At 54.0% G+C, this 27,326-nt stretch overlaps 14 protein-coding genes across 16 annotated transcripts; 6 read left to right on the top strand and 8 right to left on the bottom strand.

The window, feature by feature from the left end:
• Positions 1 to 10: 10 nt before the first annotated feature.
• Positions 11 to 1,878, top strand: PPTG_18329 (hypothetical protein). The gene is made up of 4 exons (XM_008916394.1): positions 11 to 157; positions 250 to 293; positions 371 to 439; positions 516 to 1,878. The coding sequence occupies exons 1-4, from the start codon at positions 73 to 75 to the stop codon at positions 1,659 to 1,661; spliced, it is 1,344 nt and encodes a 447-aa protein (XP_008914642.1). The 5' UTR covers positions 11 to 72; the 3' UTR covers positions 1,662 to 1,878.
• On the bottom strand, positions 1,667 to 5,942 carry PPTG_18328 (hypothetical protein). The gene is made up of 2 exons (XM_008916393.1): positions 4,448 to 5,942; positions 1,667 to 4,371 (listed from the first exon to the last, which is right to left on the bottom strand). Exons 1-2 carry the CDS (start codon positions 5,838 to 5,840, stop codon positions 2,627 to 2,629), a joined length of 3,138 nt encoding a protein of 1,045 aa, XP_008914641.1. The 5' UTR covers positions 5,841 to 5,942; the 3' UTR covers positions 1,667 to 2,626.
• A 98-nt stretch (positions 5,943 to 6,040) lies between these two features.
• On the bottom strand, positions 6,041 to 7,743 carry PPTG_24325 (hypothetical protein). The gene has a single exon (XM_008916392.1). The coding sequence runs from the start codon at positions 7,642 to 7,644 to the stop codon at positions 6,280 to 6,282; it is 1,365 nt and encodes a 454-aa protein (XP_008914640.1). The 5' UTR covers positions 7,645 to 7,743; the 3' UTR covers positions 6,041 to 6,279.
• An 846-nt stretch (positions 7,744 to 8,589) lies between these two features.
• On the bottom strand, positions 8,590 to 9,594 carry PPTG_18326 (hypothetical protein; the record flags this gene model as incomplete). The annotated part of the gene is made up of 3 exons (XM_008916391.1): positions 9,510 to 9,594; positions 8,949 to 9,429; positions 8,590 to 8,916 (listed from the first exon to the last, which is right to left on the bottom strand). The coding sequence occupies exons 2-3, from the start codon at positions 9,282 to 9,284 to the stop codon at positions 8,590 to 8,592; spliced, it is 663 nt and encodes a 220-aa protein (XP_008914639.1). The 5' UTR covers positions 9,285 to 9,429; positions 9,510 to 9,594.
• A 417-nt stretch (positions 9,595 to 10,011) lies between these two features.
• Positions 10,012 to 12,973, bottom strand: PPTG_18324 (hypothetical protein). The gene has a single exon (XM_008916389.1). It carries the CDS (start codon positions 12,926 to 12,928, stop codon positions 11,936 to 11,938), a length of 993 nt encoding a protein of 330 aa, XP_008914637.1. The 5' UTR covers positions 12,929 to 12,973; the 3' UTR covers positions 10,012 to 11,935.
• Positions 10,232 to 11,942, top strand: PPTG_18325 (hypothetical protein). The gene has a single exon (XM_008916390.1). The coding sequence runs from the start codon at positions 10,461 to 10,463 to the stop codon at positions 11,811 to 11,813; it is 1,353 nt and encodes a 450-aa protein (XP_008914638.1). The 5' UTR covers positions 10,232 to 10,460; the 3' UTR covers positions 11,814 to 11,942.
• Positions 12,974 to 13,267: 294 nt separating the features above from the next.
• Positions 13,268 to 13,369, top strand: PPTG_24324 (hypothetical protein; the record flags this gene model as incomplete). The annotated part of the gene is made up of 1 exon (XM_008916388.1): positions 13,268 to 13,369. One exon carries the CDS (start codon positions 13,268 to 13,270, stop codon positions 13,367 to 13,369), a length of 102 nt encoding a protein of 33 aa, XP_008914636.1.
• Positions 13,370 to 13,697: 328 nt separating this feature from the next.
• Positions 13,698 to 16,088, top strand: PPTG_18323 (hypothetical protein; the record flags this gene model as incomplete). Its single annotated transcript, XM_008916387.1, has 1 exon — positions 13,698 to 16,088. One exon carries the CDS (start codon positions 13,698 to 13,700, stop codon positions 16,086 to 16,088), a length of 2,391 nt encoding a protein of 796 aa, XP_008914635.1.
• Positions 16,089 to 16,844: 756 nt separating this feature from the next.
• Positions 16,845 to 20,870, top strand: PPTG_18322 (hypothetical protein). Of its 3 annotated transcripts, XM_008916386.1 has the most exons (3): positions 16,845 to 17,106; positions 17,222 to 18,202; positions 18,542 to 20,870. In XM_008916386.1, exons 2-3 carry the CDS (start codon positions 17,252 to 17,254, stop codon positions 20,750 to 20,752), a joined length of 3,162 nt encoding a protein of 1,053 aa, XP_008914634.1. In that variant the 5' UTR covers positions 16,845 to 17,106; positions 17,222 to 17,251; the 3' UTR covers positions 20,753 to 20,870. The 3 variants fall into 3 exon arrangements, with proteins under 3 accessions (XP_008914634.1, XP_008914633.1, XP_008914632.1); XM_008916385.1 differs by having other exon boundaries at positions 16,845 to 18,202; XM_008916384.1 differs by having other exon boundaries at positions 17,222 to 20,868.
• Positions 20,774 to 22,396, bottom strand: PPTG_18321 (hypothetical protein). Its single transcript, XM_008916383.1, has 2 exons — positions 21,040 to 22,396; positions 20,774 to 20,966 (listed from the first exon to the last, which is right to left on the bottom strand). Exons 1-2 carry the CDS (start codon positions 22,325 to 22,327, stop codon positions 20,923 to 20,925), a joined length of 1,332 nt encoding a protein of 443 aa, XP_008914631.1. The 5' UTR covers positions 22,328 to 22,396; the 3' UTR covers positions 20,774 to 20,922.
• Positions 22,397 to 22,487: 91 nt separating this feature from the next.
• On the bottom strand, positions 22,488 to 24,070 carry PPTG_18320 (hypothetical protein). Its single transcript, XM_008916382.1, has one exon. It carries the CDS (start codon positions 23,572 to 23,574, stop codon positions 22,726 to 22,728), a length of 849 nt encoding a protein of 282 aa, XP_008914630.1. The 5' UTR covers positions 23,575 to 24,070; the 3' UTR covers positions 22,488 to 22,725.
• Positions 24,071 to 24,319: 249 nt separating this feature from the next.
• Positions 24,320 to 24,720, top strand: PPTG_24323 (hypothetical protein). Its single transcript, XM_008916381.1, has one exon. The coding sequence runs from the start codon at positions 24,493 to 24,495 to the stop codon at positions 24,661 to 24,663; it is 171 nt and encodes a 56-aa protein (XP_008914629.1). The 5' UTR covers positions 24,320 to 24,492; the 3' UTR covers positions 24,664 to 24,720.
• Positions 24,721 to 25,185: 465 nt separating this feature from the next.
• PPTG_18319 (hypothetical protein) lies at positions 25,186 to 26,087 on the bottom strand (the record flags this gene model as incomplete). The annotated part of the gene is made up of 4 exons (XM_008916380.1): positions 25,186 to 25,352; positions 25,424 to 25,535; positions 25,603 to 25,894; positions 25,966 to 26,087. The coding sequence occupies 4 exons, from the start codon at positions 26,085 to 26,087 to the stop codon at positions 25,186 to 25,188; spliced, it is 693 nt and encodes a 230-aa protein (XP_008914628.1).
• A 123-nt stretch (positions 26,088 to 26,210) lies between these two features.
• PPTG_18318 (hypothetical protein) lies at positions 26,211 to 27,136 on the bottom strand (the record flags this gene model as incomplete). Its single annotated transcript, XM_008916379.1, has 4 exons — positions 26,211 to 26,374; positions 26,455 to 26,566; positions 26,642 to 26,948; positions 27,015 to 27,136. 4 exons carry the CDS (start codon positions 27,134 to 27,136, stop codon positions 26,211 to 26,213), a joined length of 705 nt encoding a protein of 234 aa, XP_008914627.1.
• Positions 27,137 to 27,326: the final 190 nt, after the last annotated feature.

The following is a 27,326-nucleotide window of genomic DNA, read 5'->3' as shown; positions in this document are numbered from 1 at the left end:
TTCAACACTCCACCCCCTCCCCATCAGTCTGAGAATCAACACGGCGTACATCCGACCGACCCAAGCAGCAGCATGAGCAGCGCCAATGGCAGCTCCGTGGCGCTCACCAGCGGCGGCACCGTCGCTTCCAAGCGTCGTGTGGCCTACTTCTACGACTGTGAGGCTTAGTCTCCCTCGACGTGCTGAAAACGTCGCGTCACATCACATCATTTAGCTGACTCACGTTGTGCGTTTACTTCTGTGATGCAGCCGAGATCGGCAATTACCACTACGGCCAGAACCACCCCATGAAGGTGAGACTTCTAAGCAGCAACTACCTGCTACTGTGTATACTTGGGATAGCTGACTCTGTGCTCTCCTATCCTTGCAGCCGCATCGCGTGCGAATGGCTCACAATCTCATCACTAACTATGGTCTCACCAAGCACATGGAAGTCTTCGTACGTCTGCAGTGATGCAGTGGTCATATCACATATTGAAACTAACTTACTCGTTTAATTGTGTGCTATTTCCCAGCGTCCTCGGCTCGTGGACTGGACGGAGCTCACGCGCTTCCACTCGGACGACTATATCCACTTCCTGCGCCTTGTGACACCCGATAACATGCACGAGTACCTTCGCCAGTTGCAGCGCTTCAACGTGGGTGAGGATTGCCCAGTCTTTGATGGTCTTTTCGAGTTCTGCCAGCTGTACGCGTCGGCTTCGATCGGCGGCGCTGCCAAACTGAACGCAGGCTCAGCCGACATCGTCATCAACTACTCGGGTGGTCTACACCACGGTAAACGCTCAGAGGCGTCTGGTTTCTGCTATGTGAACGACTGTGTGCTCGGTATCCTGGAGCTACTGAAGACCCACCAGCGTGTCTTGTACATCGACATTGATATCCACCATGGTGACGGCGTGGAGGAGGCTTTTTACACGACGAACCGTGTGATGACGTGCTCATTCCACAAATACGGAGAATTCTTCCCCGGTACGGGCGATATCAAGGATGTCGGCCATGGAGACGGCAAGCATTACTCGGTCAACTTCCCGTGCCGCGACGGCATGGACGACGAGAGCTTTACCGGTATTTTCCGTAGCGTCATTGCCAAGGTGATGGAGCACTTTGCGCCAGGTGCTGTCTTGCTGCAGTGCGGTACAGACTCGCTGTCTGGTGACAGACTTGGCAGCTTCAACCTGTCAGCCAAGGGCCATGCCGACTGCGTGGCTTACGTCAAGAGCTTCAACATTCCCACTCTTGTTGTCGGTGGTGGAGGCTACACTCTGCGCAATGTAGCGCGTGCCTGGTGCTACGAGGCTTCGCTGCTGGTGGACGTGGATATCCCGGACGCGATGCCCTACAACGACTACTTCGAATACTACGGACCTGAGTACCGCCTGCACTTGCCTGTGAGCAACATGGAGAACCTCAACACACCCGCTTACCTGGACGAAATCAAGCGTCAGATCCACGAGAACCTCCGTCAGATCGAGCCTGTTCCTAGTGTTCCTTTCACTGTCGCACCGCCGTCGGCACGTATTCAAGAAGAGAAGGAAGCTGCTGCGCGCGACCGCGAGGACGACGACCAGCACATGATGGATGTGTCGGGAGAGCGTCAAGTACAACAGGAACTCAAGCACAGCGACGCTCCCCGTCACCCTGTTGAGTTTTACGACTAACTTACCAGCACGTAAGCAAACCTGATAACCTACACCAAACAAAGGCGAAGCAGTTGTAGTGTATAGTTGGTATGGTGGGATAGGATAACTTGCAAAATGTGGTGTCAAGAGCCCTGGGAAACACCAGAGCTCATTGCTTGTTTATCATTGTCTTCTCTATTAACATCGACGGAGGTGTCTATAAACCGCCACATCCGTTTGAAGAGCGCACGAAATCATAACCGTAGTCTTTTCCCATCATGAGGTCGAGAATACTAGCGCGGCGAGAAGATTAAATCCACAAATTGTACGACGTGCGCCGAACATTGCCAACATACTGGCCAATGATGCCAGCATGTTAGCAATAGATACGGAGGATAAATAATAAATAACGTCTATCGAAAAATGAGTCGAATTTTTCCAGACACAGCAACTTTAGACGTTGACCAAACTGAAAATAACTCGACCGACGGTCGGTCGCCTTCCACGGAAGGTCACGCGGTTTCACAATGATTGACTCAATGAAACTTTCATTTTCACTGTTTCCCATTCGTGCCAACGGGTGAAAATCGTCCAAGTAACAGTTAGTTGCGGCCACTGCTCAACAGCAACTTTAGAAATCACTCAGGATGCTACTTTTGCCACTGCTCTGTACTTTGTCGTGGGATCAAGAGGAAAAATGCCACGGAAAAAAATCAAAGCCAAGGCATCAAGCAGATACGCACGTATTACAAGGTAATGATGCAGATTCTCTGCCAGCGTCCGTCCTCGTGTCAGCATCTCAGAGCCCGTCATAGGTATTTCACGCCTTCACGCACTCTCAGCTCCTGTTTGTTTCATGGTGCAACCACTTGCTCACAAGTTTTGATCGAGTCAAGACCAAATCAAATCAATGCATAGATATCCAACCAACGACGTCACAACTTTCTCCTCCTCTCATGTCTGCGTCAGGATAGTAGTGGTCATCTCACAATGCATGTCCTTCCTTACTCATCGTCTTCTTCATAGTCCACGGCCAAATCATCCATGCCCGCGAACAACTCGTCACGCGCCATGCGGGCACCTCCACTCTTCATCTCCTTCTGATGCGGCTCCGACTCATCCTCAGTCTTAGATCGAGGCTGTTTATCCTTCACAGAAGCCTCCTCTGCTTGGTTGTCGCGGTTAAAAGACCGATGCGGAGAACCATTAGACTTCCTCCCACTCGAACCTGAAGCCTGTTCACGGCGAACAGGTGACGGGGTCAACGATCGTTCTGGGCGAGAAGAGCGCTTCTCGTGGCGATCACGGTGACTGTGGTGGCCTTTGTCGTCTCGACTTCGGTCATGACGCGAGTGGTGGCGTCGCTCATGACGACTGGACTCACGATCATCCCCTTCTGGTTCAAACTCGTGTGCAGGTCCGGGTCCGAAAGAATTCTGCAGCATCGGCGATGGCGGCGAATATCCAGCCTCGCGACCACGCGATGCAAACTCTCCACGACGTTCACGATAAGACTCACGATGCTGGTGCGGGGGAGGCGAGCGGCGACGATCTTGTGAAGGTGTGGAAGCCGGACGAGGAGAGGGAGGCGGATCGGGGGAACGGGGACGGCTCAGTTCCTGGCGATACATTACGCCACCTCTTCCACCTCTGTAAGGCTGTTGCGTGTGGTATCGATCACTACGACCGCGACCTCGTCCGCCTCCACGACCCGAACCGTAGCGACTCAAGTCTGCACCATGGAAGTCCCGACGGCCTTGGTTTTGCTGCTGGAAAAAGCGTTGGCGTTCCTGCTGTTCGTCACGAGCCACTTCGGCAATGGAACGATCATCCGCATAACGGGGACGTTCCGACTGTAACGAGGGGCGTTCTTCAATAATCTGCGAACGTTCTTCACGATCTTCACGTCCACGATAGCCACCAGAGCGTTGGGGCGAGCGCGAACGAGACCGAGGTCGACTCTTCGACGATCCCGCATACTTTCCAAACCGGGGGGGACTGCGACTGCGACTATGTGGTACCTGCAACACACCACCGGGTGGAGGGGGTGGCATCCTACCACGTTCCTCCTGCATCGGTTCATCACGTCGATATGACTGACGACTATCTTCAATACGTCGATAATCACTTGAGCGTCCTTCATCTTTGCGACTGCGTCTCGACGAGGAGGACGGAGAAGGAGAACCTCCTCGGTGATAGTTTCTGCGGGTTCGGCCCTCGTCTCGCAGTTCGCGATGTTCTCGTGAGTCTTCAATTGAACGTTGTTCCATCCAGGGCCCGTCACGTCCACGAGGTCGTCCACGAATATCCTCAACAAGAATAGGACTCTCGTGGCCTCGGACTACCATGGGAGACGGGGAGCGACGGCCATATTTGCTTCGGAACTCACGGCGGTTCTCCTTGTCTGACGGTGTGCCATATCCACGTTCACGTCCAACATGCTTCGATAACGTCACAGGAGACCTGGAGCGAGAGTGAGGCCCACGACGTTCCTTCGGAGGTCTAGACATCGGTACATCGTTATAACGACCGCCACCATTGTGAGGTTTGGGTGAACGGGAACGAGAACGTCCACGAGCACTCCCACGGTCACTCCGAGGAGGACTGCGACTGCGAACACTGCTACGCTCTCCATACTTAAGCGACGTCACTCGATCATGCACACGGTGTCCATTAGCACCATCCATTAGGTCGTCATCTTCTCTGTAGTGGTGATTCTTACTGCTGCGATAGTCTGCATCTCCTCCCACTACACCACAAATCATGAGACCCAAAAGTCAGCAAAATATCACACGCCGACACAAAATAAAACGAGAAAATCTTACCAAGTCGTCCCGACTTCAACGCAAACCCTTGCTTGCTGTGCACATTGGATCCACGACGTGTCGAATCAATCGTAAACTGCTCCTTCGTGTCATAAACAGGGAAGATCTCGTATCCTTTCACAGTGTAAAGCTGCTTCCGAATCGCCGCCTTGGCGTGCTCCACGTTGCGGAAGCGTACACATCCCTTCTCAGCGAACGACAACGGTCCAAAGCGCTCCAGTTGTTCGCACATGGCGTCCCACACTTCCGGATCACATTTGTTAAAGTCAAACTCACGCACAGCATCCTTGTCTTCCATGTTCACGTCTTCCCCCGTTCGCTCCACAAACAGCACAGTGTCCACGGGAGGGCCACGCGCAAAGTTGGCGTTCAGGAAGGCGCGACCGCGGAATTTGTTGGCGTGCACATAGTGGATGGCTTCACGCGCGTGCTCTATCGTCGGCATGCTCACGAACGCATATGCTGTGGCGTTGGTGTCTGGCTGCTTGAGCTGCACACTCATTAAATCAATCTCCGGCCACACAGGCGACAAAAACTCCACAATGTCTGTACTTGGTGTGTGACGGGGAACACTGCCCAGGAACAGATAGGGACAAGGCGGACAGTTACGAGGAGAGAAGGCGTTGACCTTCTGTCGTCTGCCTTCGCTCTCGACCGTGCGGCTGCTGGATAGCTGTTTATTCCACATGGAGGAGTCCTCGCTGCCACGCGGTGTGCCGCCATTACTGGAGTCGCGGTTCAGTTGCACGATCTTTCCCTCTTTAATGACATCGTCATGTTTGGCTTTCTTTAGGTCGCGCTCGGATGACGCAAAGCCGTCGTCTCCTTCGGCCATGGCCTTCTCGTCACGCGGCTTCTTGCGGCTGCGTTCTGAGGGTGAGGACGGGTTGTGGCTACTCGTATTCGAGTCAAACTCGGGCTGTAGTTGCTCCTGGAGCGCTTGACGCAGTGGCGTCACTTGGCGCAGGATGACCGACGACTTCTCGGCCTCCAGCATGTGCTGCACGGAATCGTCGATGCGTTGCATCCACTTACGAGCGCTATTGGGGGCGGATGTGGGCGTGGAATCGCTTGGCGTCTTGACAATCTGCAGGAGCGCGCGCAATGTGTGGATACGCACAGCCTGCGAGCGTTTGGGACCGCATAGTTTGAGCAGCACATCTACGACATTCATCTGAACGTGCGGGAAGCGGAAAAAGTGTTTGTGCAGCAGTTGCGCCGCCAGACTGAGCACCACGTCGCTGGCGTCGGCACCCGTTGCGGCGTGGATGATCTTCTCATAGGCGTCTGCGGCTTTGTCTTCATCGCGTTTCGGATCGTCGACAGATAGCGCTGAGACGTCCTCGATCTCCGAGTCCCACGCGTAGAGCTCCGTCAGCATATCCTCCGCCATCTCGATCGTCTGTTGAGGCTTCGGCGGTAGATTCCCGAGTGGAGTGAGTGAAACGAACCGCCTGCCCTCCACGTATTTTTTTTCTGTAGATCCCGATCCCCGGTTTCTTCCGTTTCATGTGTCGTACGTAAGATACATTGATCTTTAAGTTACGTTAGTATGCATCAACATAAGGAAAGAGAATGGCTACAGCAACGATTTCCCGAAGCGATCCACATCAATCAGAGGTCCGGTTTATTGAGTGCAGCACAAGTAAGGACGAGTGGGCTGCGAGTCTCTTTATGATACATTGACGCCGGAGCGTCTGGACGGAACGAGTACTTAACGTGTGGATAACGAAGGCGAGACTTATTCAGCGACTACTGATACGCTACTTCATCCACGACGGATGGCCGCGTGTTTTGCTGCCTGACTCTTTGTCTCGCTTTTTGCTGCTGGGTTAAAAGTCCCACGTGCAGTTCCAGGGACCAAATGCGTCGTTGGGCTGTTGGAAGGATCCAGTGGGCCGCCACGTCTTCCGCTCTTGATCCTGCATGAGTCGCATGAGCTCCGTCGTCTGCTGGAGCGCGCACTGCCGCATCGCGAGGTCGGCCTGTTGGGCTGAGATCAAGTCGCGAACCTGCTGGAGCTGCAGCTCCCAGAGCATCCAGCGATACGCTGGCTGCGTAGGTGTAGGCGTGAACGGGGAATTGAATGCTGCAGACATAGACACCGAGGGCGTCAAAGGAGGCAACGGAGGCGTGAACGTCGACTTCACGGCCGCTGAACGAGAGAGGGACGGGACGAAAGGTGTCGCTCCAGTGAATGAGTCGAGGTGGCTCGTAGGCGAGGTGGCTGACACGGGACTAGCAACACGTGTTGACTGCTTGCCTTGCATCGCCGCTTTAATCCACGAGGCATTCGGCGACGTTGCGGGTGGGACAGCACTGGTCTGGCCAGGCGAAACACTCGATGCATCGGATTGGCTCGTAAGGCCGATCGACTCGGTAGATGCAGTGTCCGACAGAGGACTCGTAACCACTTTAAGAGGAAGATCCCCATGGCTTAGCGAGATGCAAACATTCCTGATTGCTGCACCACTCGATCGCTTCCTTTTCTGCACAAACACGATGTCCTGGATGACGTCGTCCAGCGGTTTGACCACTACGCGGCCCGGATTCTCACCCTGCAGTCTCAGGTAGCCGTCGTTTAGTGCTCGCAGCCAAGCGTGGATCTCCACGTGCCAGCCTTGCATCAGAAACTTGGAGATAATCTCTTGATAAGCCGACGTATTGCCAGAGCCGAGGCCTCCTCCTCCCATAGCGAGCACTAGAGTCTTCCCATTGGCAGTCGCTGTACCTTTCTGCAATTGAGTCAGAAGTTCCGCTTGTAGCACATTCTCGTCATTTCCAACGGACTTCACGGTCCAGCCAAACTTCTCCAGCGCTTGTGCAATGTGGGGGTTTGTCTTGCCATAAGTGGTAACTTGATGCGCGACGACGGCGGACGAGCACAAGTGGTCGGTGAGCGCCTCGAAGTTGAGACGGACGTCGTGGGGACTGATGGCGTCCTCGACGTTCTGAAATAGCAGAGGACTCATGATGAGCGAACCCGCAGTGTTATCGAGATCGAGGAACACATAGCGCTGGCGATGCTTGGGCGTGTACAGCTGTGGCAACTTGAGCAGCCAATAGCGGCGGCGCTCTACGTCGTTTCGTTCTGTCCTGACAGCCTCCTCGTCGTCAGAGTCGTGTGCTACAGGCGGACTGGAGGACAGAGTGGACGCAGGCGACGCCGATCTGCGCGCATGCGGCGTACTGGGCATGGCGGGAAGGTGCACGTTTCCTTGATTGTCTGTCGGCGACCCTTTGTCTGACTTCCGTTGCCACTGGAGAGTAACAGCCAATCAGTTTGGATTTCGTGTTGAAGCCAGCTTCAACATGACTTTGACACAAAATTACGCACACAAAATATTGTGTCGGCAAGCTGGGGGCGCATTTATTATACTGCTTCGAAGTATAATTCATCGTCAGTTGCAGGCAGCGAGATCTGATCGCACGTTTCTTCTCGGCTCCACAGTCACGATAATTTAAATACAATAATTCTCGAGCTGTTGATAGTGCAACACTAACTTTTCCAATTGCACATGTACCAGCCTGTGTCCCTCGTCGGTGCGCTTGTTGTTGCTATCACACTGAATTACCAGCCCGGTCCAGAAGCCCACGGGTTTCGCGGTCCTCTCGGCGGCTGATAGCGACCTCTGGATTGAAATCGCTGGTCCTGCTCACGCAGTATCCGCGTCAACTCTGTCGTCTGCTGCAGTACTATCTGCCGCATGGCGATACCCACCTGTTGAAACGAAAGCAAGTCTTGCATTTGCTGTACCGGCAAGCTCCACGTTACACCAGAATCACGGACAGTCGGAACTGGAGGAGCGAAAAATGGTGCCGTCGGAGGCGCTGCAGTTGGTCGCCATCCAGATGGTGACGGTGAAACTTCTGGAGGTTTGCTACGCCCTCTGAGTGTAGACCCGATTGGCCAAGGCGTTCGACCTTCCTTCACAACTTTCGCCCAAGACGTTGGGGGACGCTGCTCGATCGGTGCGGCCCCCGAGAGTCGATCTGCTAGAGACGTAGGCCATGGTCCACATCGAGGTTTGGAATGTGTTGGGGTAGCTGCTACGTTGCGAAGGTGGGCGTATGGTACGGCAGGTGAGGAAGTTGCTGCTCCTCTCTGAGTCTTGCCTTGATTTGGATCAGTTCCCATCGGCTTAAACGATATTGTTGGTGCGAGCCAAGTCGCATAGGACATCATCCAGAGGTTTCACTACTACGCGGCCAGGATTCTCCTTTTGCAATCTCAGATACCCATTGTTCAAGGAATACAGCCATGCATGGATTTCCACATACCAGCCTTCCTTCAAAAACTTGCAAATGATTTCACGATAGGCATTCGGGTTAGTAGTACCGAGAAATCCATCACCTGTTGCCAAAACCAACGTTTTGCCATTAGCTCCCTTGTCAAGTTGCACCATCAATTCACTGTACAGGGTCTTGTCATCACTTGAAAACAGTCTGAGCGTCCACCCAAGCTTTTCCTACGTTTGTGCAATAAACGGACTTGTCTTACAATAGGTAGCCAACACTGGAACTTCACTTCAGCCGTCACGCTGTTATTGCCACCAAGATGCTTCGTCAATGCTGTGAAGTTTAGATAAATGTCACGTGCACTTGTGGCTCCGTCAACGCGTTGATAAAGCATGCTGCTCATAAGCAGCGAACTGGCAATGTTGTCCAAGTTCATGAAAAGGTAACGCTGTCTGTGTCCAGAGACGTACATCTTCGGCAATCTCATCAACCAATACTGACTTCGCTCGACGTTGCTTCTCTCGACTTCCTTGGCCTCTTCATCTGAATCAGGGACATCGTGTCGGCTCCTCTGCAAAGGCGAAGTAAACTCTGGCATGGTGCTACGGTAAAGATGCCAAACCGACTTTGACGAGAAAGCGTTCTGATCTCGAATGGATCCGTCCCGTGTGTCTTTCTCAAACCTGAGCAACTTCAACTGTCGTTGAAATGGGAGGCTGCGTGTCTCGCTTCGATAAGCGGCTCTGGTTCTATCAAGTTTTGCCATTGCCACGTTACAGTTAGTCATTACATTTAGTCAAGAATTCACAAGCCAGAAGTGTACCAGATCTTCATTTGGTTACGGCAGCGTTGCTGAGGGGATCGTGGTTCATTTTGCATCTACTGCCAAGAAGCAAAATGCTAACATTTCGATCAAGCCGTTTGTGGTCGCAACTGAACGATGACGTGGTACAATACGACGTGGGTCGTTTTGGTCGCCAAAGGATGTCAAGTGTTGACTGGAGAGTTTCGCGTGATGTAGCTGAAGAAGAAAGTGCGTGGTACGTCGCTTAGCTTGGAAGAGAAGCTTGAGAACGACCGCATTGTTCATGGCCGAGTGATCGTCCAATACTTTCTTGGTAGACTGATGACGCTTTGAGTCGACTCGAACGAACTTTCGGTTCGGGTGGCGTAGCGGCAGCGGCACTCCACAACACCGGGGTTTTCAATGAGTGCTTGCTAGTCACCAACACCGACCCTGTACACACAGAGCTTGCACTCCATAGGGGTAAGAAACTTAAAACGGTATGTAAAATAAAAATATATACATAATGGTACTGTATCTCCCCCCGAAGGGATCCCTTTACTTCACGATGCAAACGGCCACAGGTTTCGACCTTTACGTACTCTCTTCGGTGGAGAGAAGAGTCTGCATGCTGATTGTAAGGACACGCCCGTCTCGAAGAGCTCTCGCACAGCACAAAAGGACGATAACGCGTTTATCTTGCAGTTCGATGGCTTTGCTGTGCCCGAGATTATCTCGGGAGATGGTTTGCTGTCCAATTTTTGACTCAATTTGACTACTGGTATTGTAGAGGAACTTATCATGCCGTTCCGACACTACAATGGGGAGGCACCAATTGCACCCTGCCTTCCCGCATCTCGAGGCTCAAGCGCGTTTGCTCATGATGGTTAGTCCCCCACTCTACGTTTTACCGACAGAGAGAGAAGCACACGGAAGGTCTTCGCAGCCTCCGCGTATTACATTCCAACTGAAAAGTACATCCTGAAAAACATGGTTTGGCACTCTTCCATGAGTGCCGTGGTGGCTGTGGCCCTTGGTCTATTTGCCCAGGCTCAGGCCTTTGAGGTCACCCTCGTGAACTCCTGCTCCGAATCCATCGACGTGTTCGACTCCAAGACTACGGAGAAGCTCCAACCTGGCGGCTCCAGCACGCGCACGGTCTCCCCTGGCGGTGCCTACGTGTACCGCAAGGGCACGGGCGGCCAGGCAACGCTGGCTGAGTTTTCGGCTGACAACAATGCTGCTTGGTACGACATCAGTATTATCCCAACGGGTGAGAAGCAGGGCCCCGGCAACTGTGGTAGTCTGGAGGAATGCATGGATGTCACGGGTGGTGTCGGCTTCAACGTCGCCATGAACATCGAGCCAAGCCAGCCGGACGGCAGTCGCTGTGTGTCACTCACGTGCATGGAGAATGGTTGCAATGACGCCTACCAGTACCCGGCGGACGACACTAAGACGCACTCCTGCCCCAGCTCGGTTGACTTCACCGTGACGTTCTGCCCAGGTGGGTCCTCGGGTGCGACGCAGACGGTTGACCAGACCGTCAACCAGGTTGGAAACGAGGCCCAGAACACTGTGCAGCAGTACACTGCACCGACACCCACGACGGCCACGCCCACCCAAGCTCCGACAGAAGCACCGACGCAGCCCCCTACGGAGGCTCCTACTCAGCCACCGACCGAGGCCCCTACTCAACCGCCCACCGAAGCTCTTACTCAACCACCGACCGAAGCTCCTACGCCTCCTCCTACTGAAGCTCCAACGCTTCCTCCCACTGAAGCGCCCACGCTTCCTCCAACCGAAACACCCACAATGCCTCCCACTAAGGCGCCGTCGGCTTCGAGTGTTTCTGCTACGGATGATGACGATGCCGGTGCCAGCCAGTGGAACGACTTTGTTGGCCAGGTCGGTGCTCACAACGAGACCTCCGGCTCCAGTGGCGTGGATGTGGGCGACAAGTCCGGCAGTGATGTTGACAATGAGCCAGGCAGTAAGCCCACCACGCAGGTTAGCGTCACCCCCGCGCCTGCTTCGTACGAGAAGGGAGGTGTACAGACCACTCCTTCGTCGGTCATGCAGACGAGCAATGACAATGGAGCAGTCCAGCAGGCCAACACGCAATCCTCTGAGGGCAGCTCTGGAAGCACTGCCTATGTTGTTGTGTGCATCGGTGCAGCTGTGGGTATGATCGCCGTGGCCGCCATCGTGGTGATCCGGAAGAAGAAGCAGGCGTTCGACGAGATGGACAACAAGACGCCCGTCCTCAACACCATGCGCGATGGCCCCACAGACCACTCGGTCCTTATGACCGCGACCAACCACAACACCACCGTCTTGTAAGAGCATCGGTATACTTGTGAAATAGTGTCGGATGTCTAGGAGGTAGAATTCCCCGACGTTTTTGATTTCTATAACGAGGTAACGAGGAAGAGTTGTGTGAGTTTCTATCACAATGCCTTTGTTCAATTGTCCATAAGCTTCTGAACGTCTGCACGACTCTGCTCCTTGGCTGGCAGCTCCTGGAATCGCATATCCATTTCCTCCATACGACCCAGCTTCTTGAGTGCGTCGAGCTCCGGCGCGACATCTAGCGGCTTCACGGCACTACCCATTGCGCGATGCACCTCGTAGAGATACAGAACAGACTGGTATTGCTCATAGTCCTGCAGAATTGCCACCACGTCCCGACGCACCATGTCTGTCAAAGGCAGTGAAGCGTAAGCCTCAATGGCCTCGGCGAAGCGCCCGCGGAAACAGAACTCCTTGACAATACTAGCCGCCACGTGCAGTGGGACCCACTCCCACTCCTTCTTCTCGGCCAGAATGGCCACCGCCTTGTTCTTGCTTGAGATTTCCTTCTTCCAGCTAGGTGTGGCCTGCTTATTCTTGGCGGAATCTGTCTGCTCGTCGTCCTCGCCACCCCCCTCGTCGTCGTCTTCGTCGTCATCAGGTTCTTGCTCCTCCGCTGTAACCGGAGCTTTAGAAGCGTCAAGGGCGTCTCTGTGGCTCTTGTAGGCTCGTAGATAAGCCCGGACCGGGGAGCCGGATAAGAAGAATTGACGCTGGAAATACTGCCGCCACACAGCGCCCCTGGCCATGTTGGCGTGAGGCCCTAGCGCCGCGAACACGGCGTCGGCCGCCTGGGAATCGCCCTCGAGCTGCTGGAAGCCCCAGCGCACCAGTGGCGTGAGCTTGTGCACCAGTTTCGGGGCGAATAACGTCTTGTATGGTAGCGGCCGCATCTCCTCCGTCGAGAGGACTCGCTCGATGTCCTTGGTATCCACCTGAAGATACTCGAGCACGCGCTGCGTCACAACGGGCGATGGTAGCAGCTGATCCTCATCTAGCACCAGCGACTCGAACTTGAAGTTGTTGCCATCGGTGGCACTGGCGGTCGATAGCAGCGCGCGACGCACCCCAGGACGCAGCAAAACAAGGCGACGCAGTGCCAACATGGTCAATTGGTGGTCAAGACTTTGTGCGGTCCTTGGAAACAACAAACTCAAATCAAGTTTACATTACAAAACCCTAGTCAAAATCTAGGTAAACCTAGAAAAGGAACTCTAGGTTGAAGCAGTTAGTCTGGCTTCCTGAACCAACTGCAACTAGGATTGACCAACACGTTGGACTTGGAGCTCTCGGTGATAACCCATTGGGGTTTATGGAGCTCATGGGTCTCTACTAACAGCGGAAGAACATTCCAAGTCTACTTCTTCTCGATGCCTGTATCTATCCAAGCGAAGCGGTTGGAATCCAGCTGCACGGCGACTTTTAGTGCCTCGTGATGTGTCAAAATGCTCAAGGGAATGGTCAAAAGTCCAGCGCTGCGCAACGTGGGGAAAACGTCAAGGCATCAAAACACTGGGGACATGATTGGAGGTGTCTACGATCAGTAGGCCGACGTTTCCTGACGACCGACGAGCATTGTACAGCCACCGCGGTGACAGGGCACATAACGCTGAACATAACGGTCTGCAGAGATGCTAAGATTGCAGAGCTCATGAATCTGCACTATACGGGGCGAAGTGTGAGACCATTTTGCGCTCTCCTTCCACCCCCATGTTCTGCGTGATCCTCCCACGCGAAAGAAGATCGAACAAGGAGGAGCTCATTCTGAAGCCTGCACGCAATGGGGTCTGGACGTTCGTGCACTCGTGGCCAGTGCCTCGCAGACAGACCCTCGACCATGTTGCAGTCCAGGCGAACTGAACAGAGCTGGTAAAAATGTCGAAAGAACGAAACCACCGCAGCGCTTGTGCTCGAAGAAAGAGGCGCCACCGGTCGACGTCTCGCCCGTCGCGGCAGTGGGTCATTGTGCAACTTGCGGTCGGAGACTGTAGATCGCAGGGAACGATGGAGTTCCCTCTCAAGACGGACTTCTTCCCTCAAGTGAGACTCACAGCCGAGGAGCGACGTCGGTATGTGGCCGCGGGAGAACGCAGTGCTCTGATACTTCGCAACTCCATGAAGACACTGGACTGGAAGAAAACCACGGAGAAGGACGGCGTGACATACGCGCAAGCACATTGCATCGAAGGCAGCAGCAGCGTGTCCAGTTCTCCAACCGAAGAGGAACCGCATGCAACTGCATCAGCATGCTTAATGATGAGTGCTACGGCGTTCGCGGCTGGAACCATCAGTGAGGCCCTCGAGGCGCTAGCGTCCCCTGTTACAGAGGATTACCGTCGTGCGATGCATTTCCTGCACGGACCCCGTTTTGTCGACGGCGTGTGCTTGCACACGATTCCAGCCGCATCTCCGAACAAGGCGAAATCAAACTCTCAAGCATTTACGACCATTAAGTGGGCGGCTTTCGACGATGGTAAGGTGCTCAATCCGGCAGGAGGGTCTACTGGTACAGACTATTGCTTCCTCGAGCACTCGGGCATCCACCGTAGTGACTCTGGTGACGATACCAGCGAACTCTTTGGCTTTAGTGTCCAGGAGTCGATCACTCGTGAAGGTGAAGTGCCCTCGCTAGCTGGGGTTGGTCTGGCACGGGGCCATCTTCATCGTACGGGCATCCTCATCCTACCTACAGATCGCTCCGATGTGGTTCAGGTCACTTCAATTCTGCAGATGCCAATGGCAGAAGGTGTTGCTCTCGGTGCTGCAAACGATTCCAATGGAGGTGTTTCAAGTTCTGGGAAGGCAACTTCAGCGGCCTTAGCTCGACTGATGCGTCGCCGTGTCGCTGCAATTGGGGGACTGGATTTGCTGCTGGAACGCCGCCGGCTTAACAAGTTAGTGCATGTTCCTCGAGCTGAATGGGTTGCCGATGACGCACGTAAGGCCTGTGCCGTGTGCGTTAAGCCGTTCGCGCTTAGACGGCGCAAGCATCACTGTCGGCACTGCGGGGAGGTCGTGTGTGCGTCCTGTGCCCCTGCGCGTCAGGTGGACATGGACTCCGATACTACAACCAATGTGCGTATTTGTACAGCCTGCGTCGTGCAGTCACGCACGGGGTCACAGGCCCCTGGTGGCTATGACATTTTCGTGTATCACCTGCGGAACACTGGATCGTCGTTGTCGTCTCCATCGTCGACAAACTCCATGAGGGAAAACACTTTAACTGCCAACAACACAACAGAGATCCACACTCGACCAAAGTCGCTGTCATCTGGAAGCAGCACGTTCTCAATCTCGAGCGACTCGCAAATGTCTGCACGACTGACACGTGCGGGCTATGCGGAGGGGGCTATCAGATTGTATGACTTTGAAGATGACCACTTGGACGTGTCGTCGAGAAACTCTAGTAGCTATTCTCTGAGTGAGTTCGACTCCTTTGGCAGTTTAGTCTCCATTGATCTGTCCAACCAGGACGACGTAGATCACCGTCAGCGCACACCGAGTCAAGGAAGAAGAAGCAGCCAGCCTACTATCAGCTCACCACAGTCGACAAGCAGCAGCCTGGAACCAGCTGATGATCTGCTCGAGCGCATTCGAGGAATGAAAGCCGATCTGTCAACACTAACGACGTCTTACCGGCAATTCAGCGAAGCTAACAGCTTCAGCCGCAACTTCATTGAGCCTGGTGCACCCAGATCTGCTCTCACTTTGCTAGAGTCGGAAGGCGCAGTACATGACAGAAGACGGCGGACGAGGAGCAGCGATACCGAGGGCTTCATGGACGTTGACTTCATCAACAGTGAGCAATTCACGTTACTTTGTCCAGAGACGCTGAGTCGTCAATGGCGTACGCGAACTAGTAGCCGCGTGCGTCAGGACGCCGGCGAAAAATCTCACCTCAGCGCGAGTACCTCTAACATGTCATTTGTGTCTACCTTGTCCAACTCGACGATGCTGGGCGATGAAGAGAACCCAGAGCTGCGCGAGTCTCAGGAGCTCGAGCGCGAGGGTTTTGGCGTAGGAGAGCGCAGTGAAAGCCAAGCGGAACTGCTGGCACTCAGGCAACAGGTCGAAGGGCTCCATCGATCATTGGCGGCGACAACATCGCAGCTCGACAGCATTCGTACGCGTCAATCGTCCCGCCGGGCGCCGCAGCAGCAACAGCCGATCGACCCGGTGGCTGCGAGGCATCACGCCATTTACGGACTCCTGGTGGAGGAGCTGCACGAGATCATGGGGCTGCCTCGCCCCGGACGCGAGCATTAGTCGGAAGAGATTTATAACTGTCGGAAGAGATTTATAACTGTAGTGCAAGATTCATTCTTGAAGATTGTGACACTGTAACTTCAACGTGAGCCTTTCGACTTGATCTCGTCAAGTTAACCCGACAACGGTTGGAAACATTTGACGCCGAGATATGGCTTTCCTTTTCGTTTTGGGCTGTCCCCAGTCTGTCCTCCACTCGTCTGTCGATCACGTCAAAGGATCCCTTTCACTTTCAGAGCCGTTACCAGTACTGTCGCCGATGAATGTTGTTGGTGCTGTAATTGCACGATGGAAAACAGATAGCAACAGTTGGCCCTGTACTTTGACCGGATCTTTACCACAATGAACTAACCATTGCGACATAATCTCGGCAGCGACTGCCATGCAGAACGTTCATTGATATTAGGCGACGAAGCAAGCGTTGACTCAACGCCTTGCAAATCTGGCAAAGATGCTTCTGGAAGCTACATATTTTTTGTGGAAGCCAGAATCCAGCAAGCAGCAAAGTCATCACCATGAAATGCACTGCTATCACCGCCACTACATAAGGTTGATAAGATATCGGTCGGGTATAATATACATATTATGTCCCTAGCACATATCAACTGTTGTGCTGGTGATGGTGGTGCCGTCCTTGATTGTCTCCACATTCGCTACCTGAAGAACTGACATTGCCAACACACCAAGTCGTGGCTTTTTTATTGTGTAAAACCCACAAATGAGATGCGATATCAATGGGTTCGTGCCACTTCGAGAATTGAATCAACCAACCGGCACTCACTCTTTATCGTGCCGCCGAAAGCCACAGCCGCGGCGCCGAACAGCAGGCACACCAGCAGACTTGTCCATAGCGTGTGTAGCTGGGCCAGCGTGTGGTCAGATCCGCGGCGGCCACCAGCAGGTAGAGGCCCTCAGGCGCTCTCTAGCTCGACCCCGCAGGAGGGGTACAACACAACAAACACACACACTCTCTTAGCACCAGGCACCACCGCAGCTCTGAACGCAGCAGTACACACAGGTACGCACGTCCGTCCTGAGTCCGTTACGCGCCTCGGAGTGAAGTGGGTGCTGTCCGTGACTTGGTCCGATCAGCGCCGGCGACATATCAGCACTAACGACGTCCTCCACAGCAGATTTTCCCCCGACAGACGACGACGCAGCTCATGAGGACGGCCGCCGTCCTGTGTGCGGCGCTAGTGGCCACTTCACAGAGCGTGAATAGCCTTCGGGTCCTCTCTTCTGTCTGTGATGGACGCGGGGAGCGGCCTGTGCGGATCGTGGGTGTACACGGCACGTTCTGCGTGCCCCAGCACCCATGTGAGGGATTTTTGAACAGTGCGGGCAACGAGCCGCTCGCGTGTCCTCGAGCAGGTCAGCGCGACGTATTTGGGGACGGCGTATTGACAGGGGACAGCTGCTGCGCTGTAATAGACAGTGACAGCGGGGCATTGGGCTGCGTACTTGTGGGATCACACACAGCGTGTCTATCGTCGCGTGATCGGGAATCTACTGGTGTTGGACGCAGGAGAGCGAGGAGCAGGACGCTGCAGGACTTAGTGACGAGTGAGGTTATCTTTACGATCTCAGTATCACCAGAAGTACCGACACAGGAGACGCCAACGACTGAAGCTCCAGTAGAGGCGACACAGGCGCCTGTAGCGACGACGACAGCGCAGGTAACTACTACGGCGAGTCCTGTAGCGACAACGCAATCCCCTGTGGCCACTACTGAAGCTCCAGCATCAACAACTCCAACTCCTGTTGCTACCACTGAAGTTCCAGTGACAGAAGCCCCTGTATCGACGACTGAGGCTCCTTTAGCGATTACGCCAGCTCCAGTATCTACCACTGTAGCCCCAACATCGACAACCTCAACTCCTGTTGCGACTACTGGAGCTCCAGCAACATATGCCCCAATAGCGACGACACCTACTCCGGTAGCTACAACGCAAGCGCCGGTGTCTACGACAGAAGTCCCAGTGGCGACGACATCTGCCCCGGTTGCTACTACTGAAGCTTCAGTGACAGAAGCGCCGGTATCGACGACTGAGGCTCCGGTAGCTACACTGCCAGCCCCAGTGTCTACAACCGAGGCTCCAGCATTGACAACCGAGGCGCCTGTAGCGACGACACAAGCTCCAGTTTCGACGGCCCCTGTGGCTACAACGCAAACTCCGGTGTCTACGACAAAAGCTCCAGTAGCGACGACATCTGCCCCAATTGCTTCTACTGAAACTCCATCGACAGAAGCCCCGGGATCGACGAATCAAGCCCCTGTGGCTACAACTGAAACCCCGGTTTCGACGACAGAAGCCCCAGTGGCGACGACGCCAGCTCCGATTGCTACTACTGAAGTTTCAGTGACAGGAACCCCGGTACCAACGACGGAGGCTCCTGTTGCTACAACGCCAGCCCCAGTATCTACGACCGAAGCTCCAGCATTGACAACCGAGGCGCCTGTAGCAACGACTCAAGCTCCCGTACCAATGACAGATGCTTCAGCTCCTCCGACATCGACCCCGATTACTGAAGCTCCGGTAACAGAAACCCCAGTGTCTACGACCAAAATTCCTGTGGCTACAATACAAGCTCCGGTTGTGACGACAGAAGCCCCGATTGCTGCTATTGAATCTCCAGTAGTTAGTACGCAAGCCCCGGTATCTCCAACTGAGGCTCCAGTGTCGACAACCTCCACTCTTGTTGCAACGACTGAAACTCCTGTAACAGAAGCTCCGATATCGACGACGGAAGCCCCAGTACCGACGACACCGGTTCCTGTAGTAACTACTGAAACTCCTGTAGCAACAACACAAATCCCGGTTGCTACTACCGAAATTCCGGTGACAGAAGCTCCAGTTGGTACAACGACGCTGTCTCCAGTAGCTACAGAGCCCCCGGCATCTACACTGGCCCCTATCGCGACGACAGAAACCCCAGCAGCGACGACAACAGGTCCAGTCGCTACGACAGAAACGCCTGTGACTGTAACTCCTACTCCAACTGGCACCGCACCTCCAGTAGCGACGACTGCCATTCCCCCAGCCACCACAGCCTCTCCAGTGACTGATTCTCCAGTGGTGGCACCAACCACTACAGACGCTCCAGCAGCGACAACGCCAACCCCGTCAACGGAAACACCAGCCACTACGGACACAGAAACTGATGCCCCAGCAATAACGACGCCTCCAATCACGAATACTCCAGCTGCGACCGATGCCCCAGTAGTGACAACAGCGACTCCCACTGCTACAGATGCAGTCCCCGTAGCTACAACAGCGACTCCAACGACAGAAACGCCGGCCACGACGACGGTGACACCAGGTATAACAGAACCTGTCACCGAGACTCCAGTACCAACAAATATTCCAGCTTCGACAACAGCAATCCCGACTTCAGCGCCAAGTGCTACGACTCAATCTCCAGTAGCGACGACGCAAGCTCCTGTGTCTTCGTCAGAGTCGTCTAATGGGTCTTTGGACCCAACAAGCCCAACCCCTGTCACAGCGATACCATCATCAGATTCCAGCTCGAGTTCTGGCTCTAGCAGTGCATCTCCATCGCCAACACCGGCACCAAGTCCAAGTCCAACCAGTCCGCCTCCGGTTACGGCGATGCCTTCATCAGAACCAGGGTCTGACTCGGGCAGTGCGTCCCCGACTCCAACAGAGACGCCAACGTCTACCCCAATAAGTCCACCGCCTGTAACAGCGATGCCCCCGTCAGACTCTGCATCAAGTGATACAGCGCCGACAACAACGCCGGCTTTGTCAGGGTCTTCGTCTGGTTCGGATGGCGCAGGATCATCTTCAGGTGTTTCATCAGCTAGCACGTCGGACTCCGGGTCTGCATCTGAGGGATCAACAGGATCCACCTCTAGCTCTTCGCCAGCAATGGATTCATCTTCTGGCTCTGCCGCGAGCCTGTCAGCAGGGTTTTCTGCTGGCGCGAGTGGATCGGTTGATGCATCGTCCGGATCGGAGCCATCGAGTTCAAGCTCTAGCGATGTGGTGACAGCCGCAGGCCGTAACAACAGCAGATCGTCATCATTGTCATCTTCAGAGACTGAGCTATTGTTATCAAGGTCCGCTTCTGGGAGTTTCGGTCGCAGCAGTTCAGGATCAACGGTCAGCACCAATTCGACTAACAGTCTCGACAACTCCAGAGGCAGCAACGACGCCTCAAACTCGGAGGCATCTGAAGATTCCAGTTCGACATCAATGCGTTCGTCATCTTCCTCATCGTCATCTTCGTCTGGGTCTCTGGAGATTGACAGTCTCACTCCGTTGCCAACAGATTCCGCCTCATCGAGCGGCGTGTTGCAGCTATCGCCCATCAGCGACGACAGTAGCAACGGCGCTAATCCTCTATCGGCGGACGGCAGTCTGTCTCCGACAAGCGGTGGAGACAGTGGTGGAGACAGTGCGCTGGGCTCTAACACTATAACTTTTATTATCGTGGGAAGTGTGGCGGCAGTGGCGTTGCTGTTTGGAGTTTTCTATCTACGACCGAAGCGGGCCAACCCCCTCGAACAGTTGACTCCGCGTGAGCCTCCGCCGCCAATGGACCGCACTGGAGCGTATCGATACGATCGGGCAGTCGAGTCAGAGCCTGCGGGTCCGTATGATGCCTCCAGTACCCCTCGGGCATTATCTGCATCCATCTAGTGGGTAAATTTACGTAGCAAGTAGCTTTTTGAAAACGTAGGACGTAGTATTAGTAGAGACAAGTAATTATGAGCTTGCAAGCGACCAAATCATGGTTCATCGACTGGCAAAAGGCAGTTTTGTTATTGTTTTGGATGTAACTTCGTCCAGCTCGAGACGAGAGGAATCCGTTAGTAGTACACAATGCCAGTACTTCTCTGAATCTCGTAAAAACCTGTAGCAACGATGTACATAACACTCAAGTTAGCGATCAATAGTCAGGGCATTGTAAGGTGGGGTTTACGTACGGCTCTTGAGGAAATCATAGCTCGAAGCTGCATCAAATCCCGAGTTTTCCACCACGAAGCTCTCTCGATACTGGATCTGTGTCTCCTTGGAACGATCTAGCATGGCGATCACGTGCTGGCGGAAGTCCACTACCGTTTCCTCTGGTTCCTCTTTTTCTGCTTCGTCAGCACTCACAGAAGGCTTCTCGTCCGAAGGCACCATTGGACACGCTACGTCGCCCACTACGATATACGGCACTACTTCATTTAACTGTGAGAGCACAGCACGACACACTCCAGCGTCCATCTCGCTCGCTAGATTCGTGGGCGGGTGGAAAATATTACTGTCGTCGTCCTGCGTAGATCCTGCATCTTCCTCTGCAGGACACACTCGTTCGTTCTCATCCTTGTGCACCTGTATCTGTTGGTCTTGGAACCGCTTCTGCTCTTTGGCGGCTGCGCGCTTCTGTTTCAGTTTCAGCTTAGATCTCTGCCGTTTCCGACGGATCACCGCTGTCTTCTCTAGTTCGTCCTGTTCTGGCTGCTTTTGTAGCTTCTCCACTGGTGTCTCCGCCGTTCTCGACGGCATTACAGGACTGGCATCCTCCTCCCCGTCCGTCTCCTCAGCGTCCTCCTGTTCCTTGAAGACCTGCCACTCAGGCGACGCCTGTACACTTGGTAGTAGGTCGCTATAGGGCAGGAACACAGCCTCGTCCTCCGATCCGCTCTGTGTTTCCTGGCTGGAAGACTCGGCCACGAACGACTCGGACGACGGCAGCGCAGCTACTACCACCGCCTTATTCTTGGCGGCCAACGCCTCGGCTTCGCTCGCCAGTAGCTTACGAGCCTGACGCTGCTCCCTGGCAAAGGCCACTTCTTCGTCTTCGTCATCATCTTCTTCCTCCTGGTTGCGACTTCTTTGTTGTTGTTTCGTCAGTGTCAGCAGTGGGGGCGCGGGCTGAACGGCCTTGGCCTTCCACAGTAGCTGCTTGAGCAGCGCGGGCTGCTGCTGTTTGGGCTGACGGGGCTTGGGACGGAAGCGGCGGGCGGGTGGCGACCTGCTGCTTCTGTTGCGATTGTTACTATTGTTGCTACGATGTGGCTGAGGCTCAGATTGCTCCTGCTTTTGCTGTTGCTGCTCCTTGGGCTCCGCTAGCTGCTGTTTGATGTCTGCTGGATGCTGCTTGATGTCCTCTGGCTGCTGCTCCGGCTGCTGGTTGTCGGCGGGCGCTGGGGCCTTGCGACGATAGCGCAGCGCGCCGCTGGACGATGCGGACGTGAACACTCGGCGCTCGGGCGTTTTCCCCATGGCAAAAAGGTTTTGAGATTTGGGACTGGAGGGTCGGATCGCCTTCTTCTTGGCTTCGGAAATTGTTTTGTCGCCAAAAGCAACAATTTCGTGCAAAATGCCAATACAAACTTCAAGTGTTGCCCTTCTAGAAAGTTGCTAAAAATCACGAAGTGACGATACCTTTTTTGTGTTGCATGGCAAACGTGAGTTTGAATAAAAATGAAATTCATTGAAATGCATTTGATGCTACGAGCTGGAAAAACTGTCCGCTGATCCACGCCGTTGCCGCTTGCTGCTTGTCCTTTTGCAGTGTCGCCCGCCTTCCACTTGAGTCATCGACCCCTGGTATTATTCCCTCTTCGAAGCAGCTCCCAAACGATTGCGGTGCTGAGCTCCCGTCGTCCTCATTTGGTTGCTTAGTTCTCCTCCGTTAGCACGTTGAGCACCACGTTGAGGTTGCCGTCGCTCTTTTCCAGAATATCAATGACGCGTGCTGGGCTGACGTTCGGGAAGATGCCACTGACAATGGAGAGCTGCTCGGCCCACTTGACTTCGGCCTCGGAGAAGGCCACAGACGACGCGATAGACGGCGTTTCCTCCGTCTCCTGAGCAGGAGGGGCCCCCTCCACTGGGGCGGGCGGCGGGGTGACCACTAGCGGCTGCTGTGTCGACGGTTTCTGATCCGGCTCAGGCGCAGACACGGGTGCGGCGACGGGTGCCGCCGTGGCCTCTCCGGCCTTCTTCTCTGGAATGAGACGGTTAATCTGGCCCACGAGGCCCTGGGCGAAACTGGAGAAGCCAGTGGCTGCCGTCTTGGGCGAGTCGGCGCTGTCCCTAGCCGCCTGATCCAGTGTCACGCTCATGTTGGGGGCGGCACTCGAGGCGAAGTTCGAGTCGCGCTTGAGCTGCTCGAGCGTGACGGCGAGCGCCTGCATAAGGTGCTCCACGGACTTGACGAGGGGGTCCGCCACCTGGTCCTGGAACTCCGTCTGGCGTCGCGTGGCAGCCGAGAATTTGAGCGACTGCACAGGCTCAGCGGAGCTCAGGAAGACGCGCAGGGCCTCCTGGAACTCGGCGTCCGTTGTCACATTGACGCAGTCGCCTTCGGGATCACGATACTGCACGACGAAGTCCCCCACAGGCAGGCGGAAGGTCTGCGCCATGAGCTGCTTCAGCTCAGCCAGCGAGAAGCCGCGTAGATCCACGCGTGTGCGGTGGATGTCCCCATTGAAGGCGACCTTGAGCGCCACTTGCTGCGATGCCATCGTTACTCTTTTGCTTGTTTGTTGTTGTGAGAAAAGGAGAAGGAAGGGATTCCAAGAATGTCCAGATAAGGGGTAGGGTATTGTACATACTTAACAACTGAGCCGGCGTCCGACGATAGAAGCGACATATCGGACGGTGGACAGATACAGTGACGAGCTTCTGTGTTTAATATTTGTTTTGAAAATGTAGGTATGCAATTGCATTTGTCTGGATGCTCGTGGGTGTTTAAGCCATTCAACAGCGCATGAAGGCCATGGAGTGTTTGGAAATGAAGTGCTTTTTCGTCGGCTTGGGTGGCGGAGATTGCCGCAACAGCTCTTTCTCCTTGGTGATGGCGTTGTTGGCTTTAACAGCTTGCATTGATGAAGCTTGGACAGGTAGCTGATTTGATTTCATCGACGTAGCCAGACAAATGCAATTGCATACCTATATTTCAATACAAATATTAACACAGAAGCTCGTCACTGGAAATGGATCCACTTGTGTCTGGGAGCAAGAAAGCAAAAGTGTCTGCATGTACATCCGCGCACGAGAAAACTTCGTGCAGATCATGCCCCAGGAGCACTTGGCAGCTTGCCTTGGGATATGGCACAACGCAGTGTTCAGAAGACCTCATCTAATCACGGCCATAACCGGCGCTTTCACACTGTAAACACGTGAGAGACCTTCATTCTGTAGCTTCAATGTAGCCACTGGCTGATCTTTGCGACCTTCACTCTGTACAGCTTCAACGAAACAATACCACACAAGAAAAGCATGACGAGAAGTGTGGTCAACCACTCGCTACTGTCAGGAGGCCATAGCTAGTCAGTTGGAAGTACAGCGCGCAGCCCTGACCAGTACAGTCGCTAGATTCACCTCACCTCATTATTTCTTCCGCGCTCCAAGCCACACTACATCTCGACAGCACATCTCGGATGGAGTCGAATCAGTCGTCCACCCAAGGCCAAGCTGCTTCCATCATGCTCGTCAAGGCCAACGATCCCGCAACAACCATCATAAAGGAGCAGAAGCAACGCGAACTGCAGTCTCAGCCAGCGAAGGCGAGATATATCTCCAAGCAATCGATGGCCTACATGCACTGCTGAAGAGTTAATGCTGCTTCTCTTGTATGCAATAAATAAAATCACCGCATTTGCTCAATTCTTGCAACTACCTTCATTGTCGGCGTCAACCTTTTAGCATCATGCAACAGCATGACATGTTACCTTCCTTCGCTCCTAGTGAATCCACCAAGCAAAACGCGATCGCTATGAGTTCATCTACACTCTACTAGGTAGTCGTCGGGTGAGGTTCAATTTCGTCTCATTTTACTTCCACCGAAGCTGCCTCGTTAAGACCAAGAACGATGTCAAATTGCCGAAGCAAGCACAAGGAAACCCGCGGCCCAACTAAAGGAAGATGTAAGCACTACATCGCCAAGCAGTCGATGGTCTTCATGATTAGCTAAGAAAGCTCATGAAAGTTTCTCCCTTACTGTGTAGGCAGCGAAAACCGCTAGGTCAGGAGTTGCAATCCCTGTCATAGCGACCCAACACATTGCATTTGAACGAGCCATACGTACAGCTCTTCTCTATACGCCCTGGCTGAAACAATTCTTGACACTGCATCTACTCCTCATCCGAATCGCCAAAGTTCTCTGTGCTCTCACCGAAACGCTCCGAGCGGTAGTTAGTGTAGGTCAGGAACTGGTTCGACAGTTTGGACTCGAACGTCGGCGTGAAGCCCGACGGCGTGAAGCCGAGGTCAGCATAAATATCTTTGCGAAGCATGCGCGCTTCTCAAATCACAAAACATGTTAGAACCTCCTCAAATCATGAGCCCAGATGAAAAACGCTCTGCCCGTACCCGTGATGAAGGTGCAGGGAGTGAGAATCTTGGCTTTCTTTCCTGGAACGCTCTCCACGTCCTTCGCCAGCCAGCGCATGGTCTCAGCAAATTTGCCCATGCAGTTGGTGTTCTACATTTCAACCAGACCAATTCAGTCAATGAATAGCTACCAGTTCCTTATCAGCAGCATAACTCACCAGGTAGGGCGGATCTACGAGAACGTAGTCAAAGAAGTGATGGAACTTGTCCGGCAGGTTTGTGGGTTCATTGTAGTTGTAGAATACAAAGTGGCCACTGTACTTTTCGTCGAAGCGGCGGTCGTACTCAAACAAGAACACGTTGTCGCCCTTGATGGGCGAGTCGCTCTCCTCCTGGATCTTAAGGAAGTCGCGGTAGGCTGCTGGCGTACTCACGAAGGCGATGCGCTTCTCCTTGCTCTGGTCAATGGCCTCCTGCGCGAGCGCACGACCAGTCCGGTCGTCATACCAGCTGCAACAGAATAAATTGTCAGCACGTGAAAAGGGTAGAGTGAGGTAGAACGAAATGCTTGGTATACGCACAACTGCGAGAGACGAAAGTCCTCAGACACAGCCGCGTCCTTCTGCGCCTGTTGCGTCTGCAGATGCGCCTGCAGCGCCGCCAAAGTGTCGGCCGAGAGCTCGCTTGAGAGTAGGGCGTCCATGGTGGTGCCAAGAGCTAGTCAAAAGTAATTTTCAACCAATCGTTCGAGTACTGTAGAGTTTGTTTTGTTAGAGATGGGTATGAGCTTCAGTCTAAGTATCCGTGGGCTCTACCGCTATTTCATCTACTCATCTTCCTCATCACCAGGCTCCTCGCAAGGACCGAATCTTTCAGACTCGTAGTTGGTGTATGTGAGGAGGTGGTTGGATAATTTCGACTCGAAGCTCGGGTAGAATCCCGTCGGGGTGAATCCCAGATCCGCCTTCATCTCCTTACGCAAAAGTTGAGCTGTGCATTCACAACAAAGCAGTCGATAGTGAGTACTCACAGACAAATTGCATTGTAATTGGTACAGCTTCCTCTCGTACAGTTGATAAATGTGGACGGGTTAATGACGCGGTCCTTCTTGCCGGGTACCGCTTCCACATCCTTGGCCAACCATCGCATCGTGTCGGAGAACTTCTCCAAGCAGTCGGGACTCTGCAGTAGCAGTAACGGAGCACAACGTGAGTGACTACGCGTCCACTAACCAATAAACTACCCATTGCAACGCACCAGATGCGGCGGTTCCATCAACACGTAGTCGAAAAAGTGGTGGAACTTCTCGGGCAGGTCTGTGGGCGCGTTGTAGTCGTAGAAGCAGAAGCGGTCGCCGTACTTCTCGCCGAACCGGCGGTCGTACTCGAAGATGTAGACGTTGTCGCCCATGACAACGCGCTTGGCCTCGTCCTCCTCCTCGCTCTGAATTTTAAGAAAATCGCGATAGGCCGCGGGGGTGCTAACGAAGGCGATCTTGAGTTCGCTGCTGCTATGGTCGATGGCCTCCTGCGCTAACGCACGCCCGGTCTTTTCGTCATACCAGCTATGAGCCAATTGGTGCACCATGTGAGCATTGGAATGTGTAAATGTGACATTCGCAGCCACGTACAATTGCGAGAGGCGGAAATCTTCCGATACGGGGGCATCCTCTTCCTGATGGCGCTCCAGTAGATGCGCCTGCAGCGCTGCCAACGTCTCAGCAGACAGCTCGCTCGACAACAATTCGTCCATGGTGTGCGTTAATCCGTAAATGCCTGGTTGTTGCTTTACATTACGATTTACGAGCAGTTTGAGTACCCAAGCTTCACTTAGTTTTACGTTTTGTACACAGGGCACTCAAATGTCAGGCATTTACACAGCATCTTGGAAGTGCGCCAAGAACAGTCGATGCATTCTGGAGTCGAGACGTTAATGCAGAGAT

Source organism: Phytophthora parasitica (assembly GCF_000247585.1).
Source record: "Phytophthora parasitica INRA-310 unplaced genomic scaffold supercont2.83, whole genome shotgun sequence".
Classification (NCBI taxonomy): Eukaryota; Oomycota; class Peronosporomycetes; order Peronosporales; family Peronosporaceae; genus Phytophthora; species Phytophthora nicotianae.
This window is presented reverse-complemented; position numbering and strand designations above follow the sequence as displayed.